Source organism: Ahaetulla prasina, chromosome 3 (assembly GCF_028640845.1).
Source record: "Ahaetulla prasina isolate Xishuangbanna chromosome 3, ASM2864084v1, whole genome shotgun sequence".
NCBI lineage: Eukaryota > Metazoa > Chordata > Lepidosauria > Squamata > Colubridae > Ahaetulla > Ahaetulla prasina.
In genome coordinates, this window is record NC_080541.1 from 177,389,446 (window position 1) to 177,411,346 (window position 21,901).

Below are 21,901 nucleotides of genomic sequence, written 5' to 3' on the forward strand. Positions count from 1 at the left end.
TATAAAATATACCTGAAAATATAGTACAATTAGCAATTTTTGATGCCTAAAGGCTAATTTTCTAAATATCTTTTTTTAAAAAAGAGAGTTAAGAGTAGATGCTCATATGCACACAGGCCACACACACACATAGATATTCACACCAAGAATCTCTCAGGAATGAAATGAGGATGTGATGATTGAATTTAGGAATACAGATCAGTGGACACAAAAATGGATTTTTTTGTGTGTATATGTATTTATGCATACATGGAAAACGAACTGCTCCCTTGCCACCTGTCTCATAGCTATACCTAACTTGGCATGGCAAAAATTCAATATTCATCCTGGAATAAGCATCTTGGAATGTACTATTGAATGGGTAAATCATCTCTCCCAACTGCTATTCTTTCCCCACAAATCATTTCTCGCAATACTTGCCAGCAAAGAAACGGCAATCTTGGTCCTTAGATCAATATTTGCTGTTCAACATTTATACCAGAACCAAATCCCTCATTTGCTTACCTCAGCTACTATAAAAGAGAAGTATCAGTCATTTTTCCAATAAGCCAGATGATTATATTCCAGGAAACAGCAAAGAAATGATAGCAGAAATGCTAAGGTAGAACCCCAAATAACAAAATCAACTACCGTAGTCTACATTTAGGTTATTTCCAGTATATTGAGGGAGGTCCATGGGTTTTGTACAATTCCCCAGCACCATCTGTAGTCCTTCAACACTGCATGTCCAAATTTGACAGCAAAGTAGCAGTGCAATTCTTTGGGTTCCCTTGCTTAAAGAAAGAAAGGGAGCTTTCTGTGAGATTTCTGCTTCCATTTCCATTTTACAAAGTCTAAGTCTCTGACCAATTCTAAAGTCTTTAAAGATAGAAATAGGGGTAAATCTCTTCTTTAAAGGCCTGATGTTTCCTTAACATACACCACACGAAGGTTTAGAAGTCCCTTGAAAGCCGAGCTTTATTAACAAACAGCACACGTATTGGTATCAACAGAAGGAATGATGGCCAAGTTCAAGATATTAAAGATGCCTTTCTGGAAAAATTGAACATTTCCACATGAATTGTAAAGGATTTCCATTTCAAGAAACAGCAATTGAACATATAAAAGGGATTTTCACAACTTCAGCAGGAAGGATAGGACATCATAACGTGGCTAATAAACGGTTTGGGAAATGCAAGAGGAAAATAAACTATTATCAGCATAATAAGCAGGCAGTGCAAAGTGACAGACCAATTTTTATAGCTGACTGTAGTCGTATTAAGCATATCTCCCAACTGACAGAGGCAGCTCCAGGGGTGGTTCTATATAAAACTTTTATAGAAAAAGATGTATTTCATCCATGGAATTTTATGAAGGATCAACCAGGTCATCCTTCCATACTCAGCCAATATTTCCCTGTTGTCTCTTTCTAACTCTTCTAATCCTCAAAGGGGGAAGGAGAAGGAGTACAGTAACAATGCATTTTTTCAGCCAACATGATGAGAAAATAAAGAGCCACGATGAGGTTAAATGACGCTGCGGCAAAAATGGATTTATTGGAGAAATATCTCCTAGCCCTAATATAGTGAGATTGTGAATCTGACCATGAAAAATCGTAGTTATTTATATTACTTACACACCTATCATGCTATTCGTTTTCATGGTAATCAACATTATGTGAAGTACAGATCTCTTGAATTTTTGCCCATGCCATTTTTAATTTATAACAAAACGGCAGTGTTTGACATCACTACAGAAAGCAGCAAACCTCTTACTCCAAAGTTACTTGGGGCTGTTCATCTTATGCTTAGGTAGCTTTGCATTGTCCCTTTTATTCCATAAAAGGAATCTATCTGGGTTCCTTATAAAAGGAAGTTCCCAATTTGCAATAAATCTATGACAGAAAGCTTTTGCTCTTGGACAGGTATTTCACACCTCCAAATTAGCGCAAAAAATGGAGGCCTTCTGAAATCTGACATTATAAAGAATGATGGATAGTTTAAAATAAACTAATAAACACAATTATGTCTCAAACTACATTTCAGTAGTTGTGATATACTATATAATATGCTCAATTTCAGAACTTTTGTTATTTCATCTCATTTCCTAGATATCAAAAAACTTCTGCAGACACGTAACTTTGTCTCAATAGAAAATACCTGGTATAACTGAATTTCATTATTTTCAAGTATATAAGAAGTGAAAACATCCCTCAGAGCCATTTCACAGGCCTTTTTCAAACCCAGAAAGGTAAAAAGAAAGGGAAAGGTGGCACAAATCATCCATCCATTCCTAATTCCCAGCAATGCCATTACAGCAATTGTCTTGCTGTACAGAAAGTGTAAAATCCTTGACTATGCTGTCATTAACAAGCCCATAAGAAGGCAAACAGGTGACAAAGGCAGGAGAAGGAATCCACCTGGCTGCGAAGAGGTGCTAATTAAATACGCCAGCAAATGAGTGACTCATTTAGTAGTGAAATGATTTAAACTCTGATGAATTAATGTGCACCTGTTTTCCCCTTAACACAAACAAATGAGTAAATAAGCCAGAGAAGGAGGGGTGCTTAGAATGCACCTGAAAACCATTATATGCTTCTTTTACAGATGGGCCACACCAAGTAACTCCCCACCCACCAAACTACCTTTTGTTTGGTGGAATATTCAAATTTTTCTGAACATTTGAACACACAATCCCTTAAACTTTCATCCCCATGATTTTAACATGTCCAACATGTCACTGAATGACAGCAGCTCTTTGTCAACTCAACCGCTGACCAATATGCAACCATGAAACTGCTCAAATGAGGAGTCAATCACAGGACATTATTCCTACAACCACAAGGAAACAGCTGCTACTGAAGCAGTCATGTTTTTGGCAATTTGTATATAATTGAATAAATGTACATACACTGGGGGAATGAATCCAGACACCTGCATGCAAAATGCAACTGAGGATTTCACAACCCCAAATGCTCTTTGTCATAAAAGCTTGTTGCTATTGGTCTATTTTCCCATCAACTTTCCCAGATGAGATCTGCCTGTCCGCTGTGGACTGAAGTGCAGGTCCTGTATGCAAAGCAGAAAGAAAAGAGGGGTGGAATAACAGACTTGTACTCTGGTAATACAGAACTGCTCTCCGATGTGCTGAATTCTTAAAGTGACAAGCAGCATCTGAGGGAGCTCTAAGAAATGCCAGAGACCTTGTTCTGCTGTCAAAAGGGGTCTAAGAAAAGTCTGGAAGGGGAGGTCGGAGGCTGCTTGGGCAGAAGGTAGAGACCACATTTCTCTTTCTCTAAATGTCACCAGAAAACTATGTATTTTCACCTTGCCAGAGCTCTGAAGGGCTCCTAATGCTGTGGCAGATGGTTGCAAGGGAAGGGTTAGAAAATAATACAGGGCAGATTCACAGGAGCATTTGATAGTGTTATATGAACATTCAAGAGGTAATTATAAACATGTTGTCTCAGCAGGTGGTTGGGAAGTGGAACATGTAGGGCTTCCTATTGCCTTCACCCCGTTATCTCAGAAAGAATGAAGCACGCAGGACATACTGGGAGTTACAATTAGCTTCCACTCTAATGGTACAGAAAAAGGGAAGAGGTTGCTCAGAAATATCCTAAATTATTTTCCCTCCTGTTCCATGGTGGCAGGAAATTAGAACTAGCAACAGAAGCAGCAATTTTCAGGAATTCATCCAGTGCAAGCAGTGCTCTTTGATAGACAAAAGACTGCTGGGATTTGGTTCAAAAATTCTTATGACAATGTATGCGCATTCCATTACATAGGAATATATAATACTACAGAGATTGCCCGTGTCTGTGTATATTTATAAGCAGATTGTACCTGCATTTAATGAATATCATTTGGTGTCTCAGAGTAAGGGTATATAAAGAAAACATTCAAATCTAAGCCCAGGGCACTTTCTCTATTTCCATAGGGAGGAAGTGCAGCTATTTGGAATTTTGACATCATATTGTAGTATTCTCAAGAAAGGGCTACTGTTGTGGGCACTATGAAAATACCCAATTGCTAGGCATTAACTTGAGAAAGATGCTTTTTGCTACAGCCTCTATTTATTCTTCCTACACTCAGGATCCATTTCTTCATCTAAACCAGCTGTAGCTGCCCACCATTCTCATTTTCTAAGATTTTCTACACCATGTGGAACACAGAGGTGTGCTTTTCTATGTATTTAGTTAATTTATACCATACATGTCTGCTCTGGCAAGTGGTCAAGGTGACTAACAAAAATTAAAACTAACATTTTAACATAACGATTTAAAACATTTCAATTAGAATAAATTGAATAAATTCAAAAATCATCAGTTTCAAACAGTTGAAAGCCTAGCCACAAAGATCATCTTTACAGATTTCCTACATAACTAAGGGAGGGGCAACATAATTCCAGTGCCTGCATTTGGTAACTTTGGATCAACAAAGATTGTCTTTTGTCTCATTCAAGAAAAAAGTGTTTATGATAATCAGGGCGGGCTGGAAAGGCTTCCTCTGCTGTTCTTATCAGGACAAGTTTAGAGATTCCTAGATAGTCAGATTTTAAGTTGTTTAGGGCTTTATGGTCAACATCAACATTTGCATTGTATATGGTAAGCAAATGGTAGCCAGTGCTGATCTTTTCTATTTTTTTCTTTCAGTCTTGTTCCACATTTACTGACGTATAGTTGCCAATACAGTACTTATTTCCTTTTCTGCAACTCTCACACTGTTCAATGTCTGCATAATGTACTTTCTATTGCATAGCTGTCCTATTCCTTGTGTGGTATCTTACTTTCAAGCAACTCACTTTCTAGTATATACTCTGTTTAGTCTTTCAATCACATTTGTAAAGGGTTTCAATACAATTTTTCATCTGCCTTTAACTCACTTGCCTCTATTGGATCTCTTCTATTATTTATTCTTAAGATCTACTTACTTATACATTTTCTTGTTATTTTTCTGATCTTAAAAATATTTTCCTTTTGTTAAAATTTTCTTTTTGTTTGAGGTGCTTCTCATTCTTTCTTGTTTGACCCTGAAAGTCTGCTTTCAGTTGTTGAAACATCTTTTTTGCTGCTTAAAGCTTTTATTTTTTAATTTCTGTTGGGCTAACGTGACAGTTTGTGCTGAAAGCCACTAAGATTTATCTTAAATTTTAATCCTCTGCTTCAGTTCTCCATAGTGAAGACATTCCAAACTTTCTTCCCATAGTACTCACGGATCTCCTTTAAATGTACAGAATCTTTCGTTATATGGATAGCATGTATGTTTTCCAGGTGAAAGTTTGTGGACTAACAATTGTAGAAATTTAATTTGTATATTAGTTCTTAATGATGGAATTTTATTTATTGTTTAAGGTATTTTTACTTATATGAATTACCCAGCGTTTGTATAAATTAAGCAGGATACATGTAAGATTTTAAAAGTTTAAAGTTTTTGCCTATCCAAGTCACAATGCTTATCTCGGATTCTTAGCTGAAGGAGCCTGTATTGTCCAAGAGATGTTTCTGTCATCTGTTTCTGTGGCCAGCATGAAAATACAGAATGCAGTAACCTTTCCCGCCAAAGCGGTACCTATTTATCTACTTATATTTGCATGCTTTCAAACTGCTAGGTTGACAGGAGCTGGGGGCGAATAACGGGAACTCATCCCATCACATGGAGCCTGGGTCTCGAACCTGGGCTATCAGCTTTCCAGATGATAGTCTCAGCATCTTTAATTGCTGAGCTCTTGTGTCCCCATAATACAAGTATTTTTATATCAGTATTTCATGTTTTTACCTCACAATCTGCACTTGGGTATATTCTGGCTGATTATACTGCATTTTGCTATAGGAAACAGAATCCTGAAGCAAATAATAAAAGTACATTACTCTACTAAATAAATAAATAACCACAATACAAATATAAGGCAGAGAAACAGCATTTGTTTTCCTACCTGTTTCCATTTAATTCTCTGTGCATTCATGTGGTTAATTAGAAGATGGATACAGACAAATGTCATATATTTCACTGAATAATCATCTCTCTACTGTCTACAGCTTCCCATATTTTACTTACTCTTATAGCAAGATATCATGAGGAAACTCTCCATGGATTTTTTGGGTAGTGAATCCTACTGTTACTACTAATAAAGAGACCTGTCCTTAGAAATTGTTGGAGATGTCAAGAGAAATAGTCTATTCATTTTCTTTAGACATAAATTTGTTGGACATTTTTAAAGGTCATTTATTTCCAGTTCTAATAAATATAGCCAATATTTGCTTGAGCTCAAATTAGAAAGACTGAAGCTGGGAAGCTGCAGATCACAAATATATAAAATGCTAATTTTGAGAGATACTGTATTATTTTACACTATCATTAATGTCTCTTGTAAATGTTCAGGAAACTAAAACTCCAAATGCTGCTTGTTGCTAACCTGACTTATAATCTTTTCATGTCATACTCCTCCTCATCCCGTTTATATTCCTGTCGCAGTATCACTGTGCCCATGTAAAATAGGCTGTGTCCAATTATAATGGGTTTGTATGCAGGCATGTAAGAAGATAATCCCAGATAGTTTTTCATTCAGCCATTTGAAGTGACACCCTTTTCTTAATAAAGGTTGATCAGCAATGTAAGCATCACAGTTCTCCCAGAATGCCTAGATTTTGCTCCCGCTTTTGATCACTAACTTTTAAATAGCTAGTGCTTCTCTAGATCTTCTAGGTCCCTATACTTTTGCCTTTTGAATTCAGCATATAAAGTGTCTTCTGAATCAAGGGAGATATACTATAGCAAGGGGAGATGAGAAGCAGAAGACAGTAGGAACTACAATACATATTAAAGACACATTCTCCATTTATTTTTTGCCTCTCCCCATATGAATGTTTGCTCATGATTTAAACCTTCTGCGGCCGAAGACCCTACAGAGTTTGATGCAAGCACAGGAAAACATTTATCTTGCAATGGAATTTCCTCCAACACAGCAATTTTTCAAGTTAACCATTTTCCCAGTAAATGCTTAATCAGAGACAAACCAGCTAGCAAACAAGACTCATGACGATTCCTGGGCTCCTAATATCATTATTTTGGACTCCATCACAGCAATAAGAGCACTGCAGTGACTACTGCCAAGTCTCACCTTTGAAATTTAGTTATTCAGATACAGAAAATGCAATGTGAGAATGATCAGATCAGTATGTGTATTGGTTTCAGAGAGCACCATCAGAAAGCTGCTGTATATAGTTTTTATGTTATGGAATTTTATAGAATTTATTAGCATGACAGATGTTTTGATCTTTATAATTGTTGCGATTTGTTGTAAACCACTTGGAATCTCTGGTATAAATTGTAGCAAAGGGGGAAAAGTTGTATTCAAAAGGGTTCAAATATGAACGAGTTAAAGAGAGATCTAAATCTGATGTGTCAATCTAAATTGTGGGCAAAGACAAAGCCTAGGGCAGGGGTGTCAAACTTGATTCCATTAAGGGCCACATCAGGGTTGTGTTTGACCTGGGGGGGGCAAGGTGGGTATGGCCAGGCTGTGCGTGGCCAACTCGACATCACTCGTGTCGTGGGTAACTGTGGTGGCCCAAGCGCTCTGCCAGCAAAAACAGGTTCCCGAGCTCCATTTTCATTGGCAGAGGGTTGAAAGAGGCCATGACAGCTGAAAACGGAGCTTGGGAGCCCATTTTCACTGGCAGAAGCACTGCGGGCCAGTCCTTGGTTATTTCCAGGGTGCCCCACGGGCCAGATCTAAGCACCCCGTGGGCTGGATCCAGCTTCCAGACCTTGAGTTTGACACCCCTGGCCTAGGGAAATGAAAACTAAGCAGCCAATCAGAGACAGGAAGATTTCTCTGTCAGGTGAACTACTGAAAAGAGGAAAGGAAGCAACTCAGTTCTGTCTTTCTCATTGCTTTTTCTCTCACAGGAGGAGCTGAAGCATGTCTTTCCAGGATTTCTCTGATTGGAGTAATACTTTGCAATGTCATCTGGGATTCATTTATGTTTTCAGAAACTAAGAGAGTGAATCAGGTTCTTTGTATTGTTAGGTTTAATTTGGACCCTTGTCCCATTTGGTTCCTTCAGGTAGCAAGGAAGACATGAGTGACTGGATGGTTAAATGCTACTTTGAGAGAAGCAATAATGCTGCTCACCTTGAAAGAGGCAGTGATGTGCCCTGTTTCAAAAAATCTGTTCAAATAAGGATGGATCTGTTGAACCATCCTTATTTGAAAACTCTTGTCTTGTATTTAACTTCTCCTCTTGGAGAAAGCTTATTAAGTATGAAGTAGCTCAACTGCAGTCAATCCTAGAGGTTTAAGGTTGGTATGGGATGGAATTAACATTGGTCACTCTGTTGGATGATCTATGCCAAGTTCTGGGAGGATGATATGTACCTGTCTTGGTCCTGTTAGAATTTTTAATACCACAAACCAGGGTATCTTTCCAGACCATAGGAACTGAAGTTGGAAGCACTGATTTCTAATTGTTCTGCCTCTATCTCAGTTGTTGGTTCAAATCAGAAGGGGTGACATCATTCAAATTGTTGGGTACCACAAACTTTGATTCTCTCCCTTCATCTCTTTAACATTTATGTAATGCTGCTGAAAAAGGTCATCTGTCAGGCTGGGATGCATTATAAGCAATTACAGAACAAAAAGGAGGACTTAACAGATATAGGCAAGATCCATTACCAAAGTAACAAGGTGAAAAAAATATGGCTTAAGATATGCAGAAGATACCAAAAAATGTTTCAGACACCTTAATTTACAGAAATATAAGATGGGGAGGAGGTAAAACAGTTAAGATTTGCAAGATTGATATTAGTTCCAGACCAGCAAGCAAATCCACCGGAAGACTAAACCACCTTTATTAAGATTGTTTATAGTAACAGAGTCTTCAATTTAATCCACATTTTTTGCCTCATTGCTTAGGTAAAGAATCTTACTTATCTCTGTCAAGGTCACCCTTTTTATTCTGTATAGCAATACTCTGATAATTATCAGCTTTACACTGCCACCCTAGGCTGGATCAGAGATACAGTATCTTCTCATACAGTATCTAAACGCTGTGTTCCGGATGGGTAAAAGCTCAAATGAGATCGTAGTGTTGTGGTCCGCCAGCAGCCTGCAGAGCTGGCAATGGAGTCAGACAGCGATGAGGCTGAGGAAGAGCATGAGCCAGTCCTTGAGGCTGAGGAAGGCCCAGATAAGGGCTCTGCGTGGGAGGCAGAGGTGGGACCAGGGCCATCAGGGAGTGATGTGCGGACTCCAGAGGCTGTCGGTAGTGAGGCAGAGGAACAGGAGGAGCCTGTTCCTAATGCACGCATAAGAAGAGCTGCCAGAAGGCAAGAGCAGCTAAAGCAAAGAGGACGTCTCGGGAGTAGGGCCAAGAGATGATTGGCCCCTCCCATAAGGCTTAAAAGACCAGCGACAGCATTTGAACTCTTTGGCGGAAAACAACGTTGATAGCTTTGTTTTGTTGCATTTGCTTTGTATCGATGTCTTCTGAACTTTTGCCAAAAAAGGCCTTTGTCAGTTTGCCTAATTGGACCAAGGTTGGTGATAGGACTGAGGAATTATGTTGGGAGGAATTTGCTTTAATTTAGTTGGACTACACTAAGAATGAAGTAATTCTCAGCTGTTTTAATAAAGTTTGTTTGTTTTTACACTGACTGAGTTTCCTACTATCTACTTGGGCCTGGGTCACAACACCTAGCAAGAGAAAGTTGCAGCTTCTCCAGAACTTTTTTTGTCCCAGCTGTATTCTGGATGAGATTACTCATTCCCTAAAGAAGATAGTTTGCAATCTGAGATTCCACGGAAATCTTCTCTAACACCACAGTTCATAACATAACATAACATAACATCAGAGTTGGAAGGGACCTTGGAGGCCTTCTAGTCCAACCCCCTGCCCAGGCAGGAAACCCTACACCATCTCAGTCAGATGGTTATCCAACATTTTCTTAAAAATTTCCAGTGTTGGAGCATTCACAACTTCTGAAGGCAAGTTGTTCCACTTATTAATTGTTCTAACTGTCAGGAAATTTCTCCTTAGTTCTAAGTTGCTTCTTTCCTTGATCAGTTTCCACCCATTGCTTCTTGTTCTACCCTCAGGTGCTCTGGAGAACAGCCCGACTCCCACTTCTCTGTGGCAGCCCCTGAGATATTGGAACACTGCTATCATGTCTCCCCTGGTCCTTCTTTTTGTTAAACTAGACATACCCAGTTCCTGCAACCGTTCTTCATATGTTTTATCCTCCAGTCCCCTAATCATCTTTGTTGCTCTTCTCTGCACTCTTTCTAGAGTCTCAACATCTTTTTTACATCGTGGCGACCAAAACTGGATGCAATATTCCAAGTGTGGCCTTACCAAGGCATTATAAAGTGGTACTAGCACTTCACGTGATCTTGATTCTATCCCTCTGTTTATGCAGCCCAGAATTGTGTTGGCTTTTTTAACAGCTGCTGCACACTGCTGGCTCATATCTAGATGGTTATCCACAGTTCAGAAGCATCTTGTTCTGCTTTTTCAGAATAAAACTTCTGCTTCCATTGAATGTACCAGGAAAAACAATGTCTGTATCATTCTGATCCTTATAGGTATAGGTACATTTCAGCACTGGAATAGCTTTTCCAAGGCCTTCATTGCTATTCAACCACTTGCTAATGTGCGGTATATTTCTTGACTGATGATTCCTTTGCTGCTAATACAGTAGTCAATCCTAAAAGGCAAAAACAATCTACTAGGTCGATATCATTGTCAATTCTAAGGCTGGTTGCTGTACCTGTGGTCATTAATTTGGTCTATATACTTAAGTTACATGTTTTCACTGTGCTCCTTGAATTTCATTACTACAGCTTGCAGATTATTTCAGTTTTCAGCTATCAGGGTAGTGTCATCAGCATAATACAGGCTATTGATTTTTCTTTCTCTAGTTTTAAAACCACACTCAACTTCTTCTAAGCTATCTTCAATATACATTTTGCAAAGAAGCTGAATGAGCATATTGCTTTGCTCACTCTGTTGCCAACCTAAAGCTAGAATATTTTGCCATGTTTCTTCCATACCAAAGTTTCCTATGTAAAGGTTTTCTGTCCATACTGTGATTTTCTAACCTGTTTATAAAAAATTGAGATGTTCTAAAATTGCCATTTTTAAGTAGTATTCTGGCTTTTTAAAAAGCCAGCTTGGATATCTGGCATCTACTTTTTCATGTTGGGCTCTAATCTGCATTGGATGGGCCTAAGCATTATTTTGCTAACTTGTGGAATTAAGCATATTGCACAAATAGTCGGCATATTGATTTCTGTGGGCTACAATTTGGTCCTTTGGGTTTGCTGGTAAAGCATAATTAGGACGTTTACTGAATCTTTTGTTACTTGCCATAACCCTGTACATATTCCATCAATTCCTGTAGATTTCCAATGGGGTAATGACCGAAATGCCGATTTAGCTAGAATTTTTCAGAACTTGAGCTTCTTGCAAGTACAGAAGATCTTCTAGTATAACTTGGATGTTGACATCTATATTGTACAGAATTTTAGTATGTTCCTTCCATCTTTCTTCAGTCACCTTTAATTCAAGTATTATCTGTCTGATAGTGTCCTTTAGCATACCAATTCAAGGTTGCAACTTCCTTCTGAGTTCAGAGATTTTTTGGAAGATGTTCCTTGTTTTTCCATCTTTTATGTCTTTACAGGTGTTATTGTAAAACTGCTTCTTGTCTCTTCTAAAGGGTCTCTGAAATTCCTTCCTGAGAACTTTGTCTTTTTTGGCTTTGGCTTCTCTTTTCTTCATGACAATTTTCACTGTTTCTTGTAACATCCATTTTGCTTTCTTCTCTTTCTTGATCTTTGATGGTCTCTTTTCAGATTCATCATTAATAATTTCTTTCAGTTTGTTTTACAGTTCCCCTGATTTCCAACAAAGAGGTTTAGGACTTCAAAGCAATTCCTGATTTTAAGTATTATATGTACCTGTTCTTTAATTACAGCACTGATTGCTAATAGATTCCCATCTCCAATTCAATTAGATGTTTTTCACCTTAAACACTTTACATATGTTTGCTCCAGGATAGATTACTGATGGCCTCCTCCAAGTGAAATTTGCCTAGTCATTGCCTGTGGGAATGTATTCCTACAACTCAGAAGAATAAAAGATTGAAGACAGCTCTTCTCTGTGAAGGCCCTCATGCATTGGAATACAATGACCCCATGGTTTTACTTGGAACTTGCCACTTTGGCAAGATGTTGAAAACTCTTTTGTGGGCATTTAGTTTAGTAAAGTAGTTATGATGGGAGATAATGTTTGTTTAATTTTCAATTCAGCTTTTGTTTTGTATTATTGTGCTATTTTTATTATTCTATTTTATGTAAAATAGAGTCAGGAGTCATGATTAAGCTAAGAGTAAATAAGTAGCTGTTAGAAGATTTGAGAGTGGAGTAATTGGTAGTCAAACAGTAGAATTTCATAAACTGTGAATATGGATATGATTATGTTATTAAACAGTCAACTACAGCATAGACAGTTACTCTTTTTTAGGATAAAGGATAGCCAGTTTTGTCTGGAGAACTGGTAGTGGTTAAGGCACCAAAGTAAAAAGCAAGAGACCTTGAGTTCAAGTCTTGCCCTAACCATGAAAGTCAGGTGGGTGATCTTGATCCAGTCACACACTCTCAGCCCAACCCAGCTCAGAGTTGTGAGGAAAATAGGAGGGTGAAGAAGTGTTGGATATGGTTGCTGCCTTGAGTTATTTGTAAAAATAGTGATATAAATAAAAATAAAATAAAATAAAAACACTGAATTATCCCCTCTCTCGCCAACCCCGCCCCCAATCTTCTCACCTCATATTCCTGGGAGAATTTCAGTCCATCGTTGGCTTTCAGTCTGTCAATATTGTCAGCAAGGTCTGTTACTGGAATGGGAGGATGGTCACGCATGCCTGTCAGATCAAACAAAACAGAGGGGAACGTAGTATCAGGAAGAATAATTCTTTAGCTAAAGGGAGAGGTCTTCTTTCATATGTGCATAGTGGAGCTGATGGCAATGAATAGCAGTAGCACAGAAAACGGAACATGAAGAAGTCAATGTGGCATGCGGTGCCTGTAAAAAGGCAGAAAGTATCTGTTCATGCTTAGATGAGACAACATTCAACCAGGTGGTTTCCAAATATAACAACATCCTAGAAAAGGTGAAAAGTCTTGAGGAGATGCCAACTACATGTCCTTAGGCTAAAATAAGGTTGTAGGGATAGCAATAAAGCTCCTGAAGAATGGGATTGTGTCTTCATTTTGTATCAACAATATGCAGTACAGTGCAGAAACAGAAATTGTGAACAGATGCTTGAGGAACAGTTTGCGTTTCTCTCAACAGCTTATTCATCATAAAGTGACTGGGGCAGGCAAGTCATACGTTGTACATCTACTAAAGAAGCATCAATAAACCTTATCATTTAGAAAGACTGTATTAACTTTCTTGAGTGCATTCTGGATGAGAATATACAGCCAAACAAAACAAACTTGGAGTATTCAGTAAAACCCTATTTAATCATTTGAAGAGAGATTATATCCTATCTATTTATAATATGAAAATATCTCACTAGGACAGTTTGCACCATTTGCAGCAAGTTTTATCATTTGCCGAATGACGTTTAGGTAATGATGTCACCCTGAAAATAATCTAAATGGACATAAATGATAAAAATTGATACAAAGGATATCATTTGTGTCATTTTCATACTGACAAATTATGCAAACAGTCTAGATGATAAAAGATATAAAATCAAGGTAGAATCGACATAAATTTAACTGCTTCATTGGACTACTTTGGGTGCATTGTCATTTTTTTACACCGGGTGGGGAAGAGAATTCCTGGGTAGAAATTTGATCCACTGTATCTGAAATGTACAAAATAGGAGTCTGTGAAGCTGTGGTCTCACTATAATACTAGGCTTTGTTTCCACCTCCGACATCTAATTTTGCCTTTGTTCTTTGGTAATTCTTCAGGCATCAACATTCATTTCCTTTTCCTCCTTAGAACATGAACACCAAATTCTATAACCCTGTGGGGCCAATCAATTCACAAATGTTACTTTGCCTGCAAAACATCACAATATCACTAAAATAATGCTTGTTTTATTTGAAGCTCTGTAAGATGGAAGGAAGGAAAGAAAGAAAAAGAGAGCAAGGAAACTTGGACTGAAAATGTTTCAGCAAGGTACAGGTAGTCTCCGACTTACAACAGTCCATTTAGTGACCGTTCAAAGTTACAATGGCACTGAAAATAGTGACTTATGACTATTTTTCACACTTATGATCCTTGCAGCATTCCCATGGTCATATTATTTACACTCGGGATACTTGACAACTGACTCATATTTATGACAGTTGCAGTGTTCAGAAGTCATGTGAGCTTTTTTGCAACCTTCTGACGAACAAAGTCAATGGAAAAACGAGATTCATTTAACAATCATGTTACTAATATAACAACAGCAGTGATTCACTTAACAAATGTGGCAAAAAAGTCATAAAATGGGGCAAAACTCAATTGGGCTCAATTGTAAGTTGAGGACTACTTGTATTGCCAAGAGAATAAAAATTGAAGTGCAATTCAGAGGATGATTAAGCCTAAGACTACTGAACCAATTTTGGGCGGTGAGCATTTCCACAAAATATTACAAATTAGCTCCTCATACCCTTTGCAAGAACTACAATTTCATGTTTCAGTCCAGCTGGGAACTTCAAGATTTCTGATTGGAACTGCTTAGAAGACTGTGTACCTTTAAACTCTTTTTCTTTCTTCCTGTGCAAGCTGGAGCATCTTACATGAGAAGCATCAAAAGCTTGTATTGATGAAACATCCTGGCTTACTAGAGAGTGATCATGATATTACTAAATCTGTGGTGAGGTCGACCTTCATGATACTGAACAAAAGGAGATGGGAAAGAAGGAGTTGCGTGGAGTGAGAAAAAAAGCAAAGCAGGTGGAAAGAAAACTAACTTGATATATTCTGGCAACTGGGGCCACTGGCACCTGTAAGAACAGAAATTCCATTACTGTTGCTGAAGGCAAAGTGAAGGAGTAAGAGAAGGTCAAAATGTAACACAAAAGTCCTCATCACCACCTTCAAAACCAGGTTTGAGGAGAACTATTTTAGCTCCACACTAGTTAAAACATATGGAAGTATAGGAGGTACAGTACTAAACCAATATCAGTTACAACAAGGATTATTTTACAGGTAATTTTATCACCAATATTATCTTGTCTCAGGTTATAGTTAGCTCATAGTTAGGATTGTCTCAAATCTTATGATAAATGATCTAGCCTTTTCTCAAGACCATGCATTCTTTGTTACAGGAATCCTATGAACAAAATGCAGTCAGAATTTTTTCAGTCACATAACAGCAATATGTTACCAAATTTGCCTCAGCTGAAAATGAATATGAATATAAAGAAACTGACAACTCATGTAAGAACTGTTTGTGAAGTAGAAATTATTAAGGTAGAAAACTTTATACTGAATTAGAGCAGTTTAATGAATTATGTACTAAGTAGGACCTTTCATACTTCAAGAATTGCTACCAAAGATAACAAGCTACCAGTCTGCTGATGATTTAGTGGTTGTCTGGTTCCAGAGATTATCTACTCAACTCAGCCTAAAGTGAGATTAGATGGAGGCAATTGATAGTTCAGACTGTAACAAAAGTTTCAGTCTTGAAAATAAACTGATAAAATAAAATGGTGCAAAGAATGGGAGCAAATTCTGGGCCAAACTGAACATAAAAACTAATCTGCTTTCCTCAAGCTGTATCTTTTAACATAGACATGGGCATTTTATGGTGTCTGGGACACATTTGGCTCTTTGGCTGTCCCTATCCGGTCCACCTGAGGTCGATCAGAGACCAGAAATCAAATGTAGATAAGTGTACATCATGCATGCAATAAAACTGCATTACTTCTATTTTGAAGGTGACTGCTACGATTTTCAATTTATGTATGTATGTGATTGTAGGCCTATGCTTTGGGCCAGCCCTCCACTAGAGTTCCAGTTTTTATGTGGCCTCTTAGGAAAATTAATTGCCCATCTCCCACCATATATATACACACACAACCTGAATAATCCTAACCTCTACTCTATTTCTAAGATGACCTGAGTAGAGTAATCATGTCTAGCTGTAGACTAAGAAAAGGCTATATGCAGCCATAAACAAACTTGCAGTTCTCACCTTGAAATGCTTCCATGCCCTCCTATCATTCAAGAAAAAAATACCCCAACTTGATGTGTAGAGCTCAGAAGCCAAATATGTCCTTTTTTAATTACTAAAATGGCTTAAATGCTTTGTAAAGTCCATCACCTAAGGAAGGCATGATGGCAAGTTATTTCGTATGAACAAGTGAGAAAACAAATCAAGTCTGCTCAGATGAGAGTGAAATAACCTCCAAAAAGCAATAAATCTAGAAAATGCTACCTTATGAAGAGACTCTGCTGAGGGTCAGCAGCGACTAATAATTTAACATGTCATAAGAACCAGAAGGTAGGGAGCACTTCAGGAACCCAATCAGGAGCCCTGCCTACTAAACCTGCCAACCTGACATCTGATCTATCAGCAGATCGGACTTTCATTTGGCTGATTAATTTGAACCAAGTATGATAGGTACACCCAGTGAAGAGATACACATCATATGACGGATAAGTATCTCTGGACAATATAACTATAGCCCACCTGGTGTTTGGTAGTTAAGTCGCCTCATTTCAACAGGGTCAGAGGAGTGGGCCAGCAAGGAGTCCTTCAGGCCAATGGAATGTTCATCCTTGGATGAGGGTGAATTGGCCCTTTTCCTAAGGAAAAGAAAGAAAAGTTTATACAAGATAAATTTGGGAAACAATAACAAAATCCTGGCAACAGTCTCAGAAACATATATAGCAGCAAGCAAATGGACTATTAAAGCCCTCTATCTGACAGGAACACAATGACAAAAACTTGACATTCCTCTTTCTCTTCATATTTATTTGTAAATATATTAAAACGATTTCCTTATGGTGGAAAAATACAGAAGATTCTCTGTATTAAAAAATTATTTAAAATGTGAAGAGTTGTAATGTACAAGGATAAAGGGTCTTTAGGGTAAACTTTATTGGTCCATTAATACTTGTCTTGAATGGCTGAAAGCCCCCCAGGCATTTGTTAATAGCATAATAAAATACATTGTTGTCTCTTCGCGTTATATTTATGTCCATAGTTCTGCCACCCTAGGCTCTTATCCTGGTAGATTTCACTAACTAAGCAAAGAAGAACCTGTCCAGAAATTAAATTGGATAGATTTGCAGGAAATTTTGGGATGGCAAGAAATATTATTGGTGGGGTCACTGATTACCATTAAACCACATGACTCCATATAGTTCTGCTGCTTCTTAGCATTCACCTAATGTCTGTTAAGTGACTCAGTGGCTAAGACGCTGAGCTTGTCGATCGAAAGGTCGGCAGTTCAGCAGTTTGAATCCCTAGTGCCACATAACAGGGTGAGCTCCCGTTACTTGTCCCAGCTTCTGCCAACCTAGCAGTTTGAAAGCATGTAAAAAATGCAAGTAGAAAAATAGGCACCACCTTTGGTGGGAAGGTAACAGCATTCCGTGTGGTTTGGCATTTAGTCATGCCGGCCACATGACCATGGAGATGCCTTCGGACAGTGTTGGCTGTTTGGCTTTGAAACGGAGATGAGCACCGCCCCCTAGAGTCGGGAACGATTGGACATATGTGTGAGGGGAACCTTTACCTTTAATGCATGTTACAAAAAGTTTCTTTTTTAGCCAACACAACTGTTACAGAGGTGCATGTTTGCGTGCATGCAAGTGCACACGACTGGCTGTTCAAATATCTTGAATATAGGTAAAGGCATTCTGATGCACTCCTAGACAAGGCAAATGGGACATTTTGGTAAGTGAATGTCTTCCTGGTTACAAAAGCCCATTTTTTAAAAGGAAAAAAAAGTGCCACAAAATTGCATGACAGGAAACTACTTGCAACTTATAGGAATTAGTGAGAGTCAGGTTGCTCCAGCAGATGCACTGCTGTTAATATTTTTTTAAAATCATTTTCTATGACATTACAGGGATGAAATCTGTCAATGTATTTATTACATATGTTTATATATTTGCAGTGTAGATTGAAAGGAGGTAATTTATAAAGCTGTTACATGTCAGAAAAAAAGTATGTCATTAATCTGAATTCATTACTCAAACAAAAGTATATAGAAAAATGCCAAGATACTTAGTTTTGGTCTCTAATTTATGTTAAAAGTTAATACTGTTCTACTATAATAGCATTACTTTGTTTTACCAATGATCAGTTATAGAACGAAGTTTGCAGTCAAGTTAAAAGAACTCTAGTTGATAATAGGAAAAAGGAATCATTCAGAACAAGGCTTATGGAACTGATTAATAGAACATGCCACATTCTTAGCCAAACTTTCTCATTGTAGATATGTAAACAGATAAATCCTAAAACATGGTCATCTTATTTGTGAAGTTATTTATTTACTCTAATAATGACATGAGGTAAGTATAGGATGAGGAAGTATGGCACAGTAGCAAGAAAGGCAGAGAAATATCAAAAACCAGGCTGGTTTGAGCAGTACATATTTTGGTTTTAACAAGATGAAATTTTGGACCTCAACATATACAACAAAAAGAGAAAGATGCTAACTACCTTTCCTGTTTGCTAGATCCATGGAGAGCAGAAATAAAAGAGGAAACCAGGATTATTCAAAGATACTAACCATATATGCAATAACTTAAAGTCACTTTTTTTCCCTTTCACCTTGGAACCATGCATACATTTATTTACAGCAAAGTTATGGTAGGTTGTTTAGGTAAGAGATGGAAGTCTTTGCATTTGTTGTAAATAAATAAGCTGTTGCTACTTTAACTTCACAGGCAGATGACACTGGACATTCTTGCCAAGAACAACAACTGATAGGGCCTCCTCCTGTCCCACACAGGATTCTTGGATTAAAGCACCAAGCCTTTCACTAAAGTAATGTGGGGGGGGGGGAAGAGAGAGAGACACTTCTTGGGCATAGATCAGTAGTGGGTTTCAAATCCCGGTGCTACAGGTTCGCTATCAGTAGCGTGTGTGTGTGTATGCTGGCTTTGCGAGCATTTTTGATAACATCTGGGTGGGTGGGCGGAGCCTCCCACCTCTACCGCTACCAGTTCACCCAAACCAGGGCGAACGGGGAGCAACCCACCACTGGCATAGATATTATATAATTTAAGCAATAGTAAACTTAATAAATAACAAACTATGAAATTTAACAAAGCACTTACATGAAGTTGCTCATTCTTATTATAGATAGGAACCATGTATAATCATTTGTTTAGCTACTGTTCAAAGTTACAACATTGAAAACTGTATTGAAAAAAGTGACTTACGACTGGGCCTTGCATTTATAAATGCTGCAGTATGCCCATAATCATCAAATCAAAATTTGGCAACCAGTATATATTTACAGGGGTTGTAGCACAACAGGATCATGTGATCGCAAGCTTCCGATAAAGCATATTCAATGGGGGAAGCTGAACTTGCTTAAGAATTGCATGATTCACACAACGGCAGTGATTCACTTAACAACTTGCAAAATTGGGCATGACTTATTTAACAACCATCTTGTCTAACAACAAAAATCTGGTCCCAATTGTGGTCATAACACAAGGACTACTTGTATACACAAAAAGTTTATCAAATGTTGGCAGGTTCATTCATTCCTTTCCAAAATGAAATGCATGGACTGTTATCTCCCATCCACCATTGCCCTACATGTGAACAAAGCTTTGGGTAGAATCAAACTATCTTAGATGAAGAACTTAAGCCCCTTTAAGCTGCCATAATATGGGACCATAGTCACCGTACCTTCTGTAAGTATAGGCTGCTGCTTACCTTTTGAAGAGTAGGATAGCAATAACAATAATAATAATCAAGATGACTGCAAGGACAGGCCCCATCACCCATAGCATCTCTGGTTCATCTTGCTGCTTTGGTGATACCTCCATCACAATCTCATCTGAGTAGGGACTGGCTGCATACTTCTTCTAGATAATGGGAGAGAAGAATAGACATAGACAATGAAAGAAAAGAACTTCTTCCATTATTCTTTTGTTATCCTCTGTCCAATAACCCAATGAGGTCTACCTGCAATTTTCTTGAGCAACAACCCTGGAACCATCAGATACTAAGACCAAAATCAATTGTTTCCCCTTTGGTAAGCACAAATTCTGATTTTCAACAGCCAGGAAATATTTCAATTGCAGAATGAATTGGTCCAGTTTAGAGCAAGCTCCCAGTCTCAAATGCAGAGTCAAATTACAATCTTTGGTATTGCAGCCAAGTGAACATGGTTGCTGATAGGTAATGACTAAGTACTTTAGTTTATTAGCCGTTTGAAAGCATGAAAATGTGAGTAGATAAACAGGTACCATTTCAATGGCCAGACATTCTGTGTGCCTTGAAGTATACTCATGCTGACTACATAACCATGGAAATGTCTTCAAACAATGTTGGCTCTCACGACTAAGAAATGGAGATGAGCACTACCCCCTAGAGTTGGACACGACTGGATAGGGGAAACCTTTACCTTTATAAACAGACCACCAAGCTTGATAAGTTAGGGAACTGGGCAAACTACTGATTTAGATTTAGATTTAGATTTATTAGATTTTTATACCGCCCTTCTCCCGAAGGACTCAGGGCGGTTCACAGCCAGAATAAAACAATAATTATGTACACAATAAAACAATAATTAAAAAACTTATTGAATATAAGGACAAAATTAAAAACCATTTAAAACCATAAAAACCCCATAAAATTCACATCCAAATATTAAAAGCTACTAAAAATTTCTATGCCACTCCTGCGCGAATAAATAGGTATGTCTTCAACTCGCGGAAGGTCCGAAGGTCAGGCAATTGACGGAATCCTGGGGGAAGTTCATTCCAGAGGGAGGGAGCCCCCACAGAGAAGGCCCTTCCCCTGGGGGCCGCCAGCCGACATTGCTTGGTGGACAGCACCCTGAGGAGTCCCTCTCTGTGAGAGCACATGGGTCGGTGGGAGGCAATCGGTAGCAGTAGGCGGTCCCATAAGTAACCTGGCCCTAAGCCATGAGCGCTTTAAAGGTAGTAACCAACACCTTGAAGTGCACCCGGAAGACCACAGGTAGCCAGTGCAGCCTGCGCAGGAGTGGTGTTACATGGGAGCCACGAATGGCTCCCTCTATCACCCGCGCAGCTGCATTCTGAACCAACTGGAGCCTCCGGGTGCTCTTCAAGCATTGCAGTAATCCAAGCAAGAGGTAACAAGAGCATGAGTGACATGTTAAAAATCATTAGCAGGTAACAATCTAAGCCTTGAAAATAACATGTTCACCGAGGGTTTCCCACATATATTTCCCACAAATTTTTAATGCCTGTAAACCGCCCTGAGTCCCTTGGGAGATAGGGCGGTATATAAATACGATTAAATAAATAAATAAATAAATATACATCTGCATTCAAATACATCTGTATTCTATAGAACTAGAGATGTTCTTCCCTGGTGCATTCACAGGTCAGCACTTAAGTATGCTATTCTCAAGTCAAAACAGAAACCATCTGTACATTGCCTTTTCAGATTTAACTTACAGGTCAGGGAGAGACACAAGAATTTATTTATTTATTTATTTATTATTTAAATTTTTATACCGCCCTTCTCCCGAAGGACTCAGGGCGGTTTACAGGCAGATAAAATAAACAGTACTATTACAAAATAAATACTATTAAAATACCACTAAAAAACTTATTCAATTTGGCCGCAATTAAAATTTAACAAATAATAAAACCCATTAAAAAACCAATTAAAACCCATTTAAAACCCCTTAAAAACCCACGAATTTAAAAACTAATCCAGTC

The 21,901-nt window shown here is 38.2% G+C and overlaps 1 protein-coding gene across 5 annotated transcripts in view; it reads right to left on the minus strand.

Annotated features, from left to right (window-relative positions):
• Nucleotides 1-21,901, minus strand: part of PTPRF (protein tyrosine phosphatase receptor type F) — a 609,016-nt gene that overhangs the window by 27,361 nt on the left and 559,754 nt on the right. For 3 of the 5 annotated variants that reach the window (XM_058175103.1, XM_058175100.1, XM_058175099.1), the window contains 4 exons: nt 19,899-20,050; nt 16,686-16,801; nt 14,962-14,994; nt 12,808-12,905 (listed from right to left, as the gene is read on the minus strand). In XM_058175103.1, the coding sequence (XP_058031086.1) occupies nt 12,808-12,905; nt 14,962-14,994; nt 16,686-16,801; nt 19,899-20,050 (399 nt within the window). The remainder of the gene's footprint in view (nt 1-12,807; nt 12,906-14,961; nt 14,995-16,685; nt 16,802-19,898; nt 20,051-21,901) is intronic. The other 2 variants (XM_058175102.1, XM_058175101.1) reach the window with 1 other exon arrangement.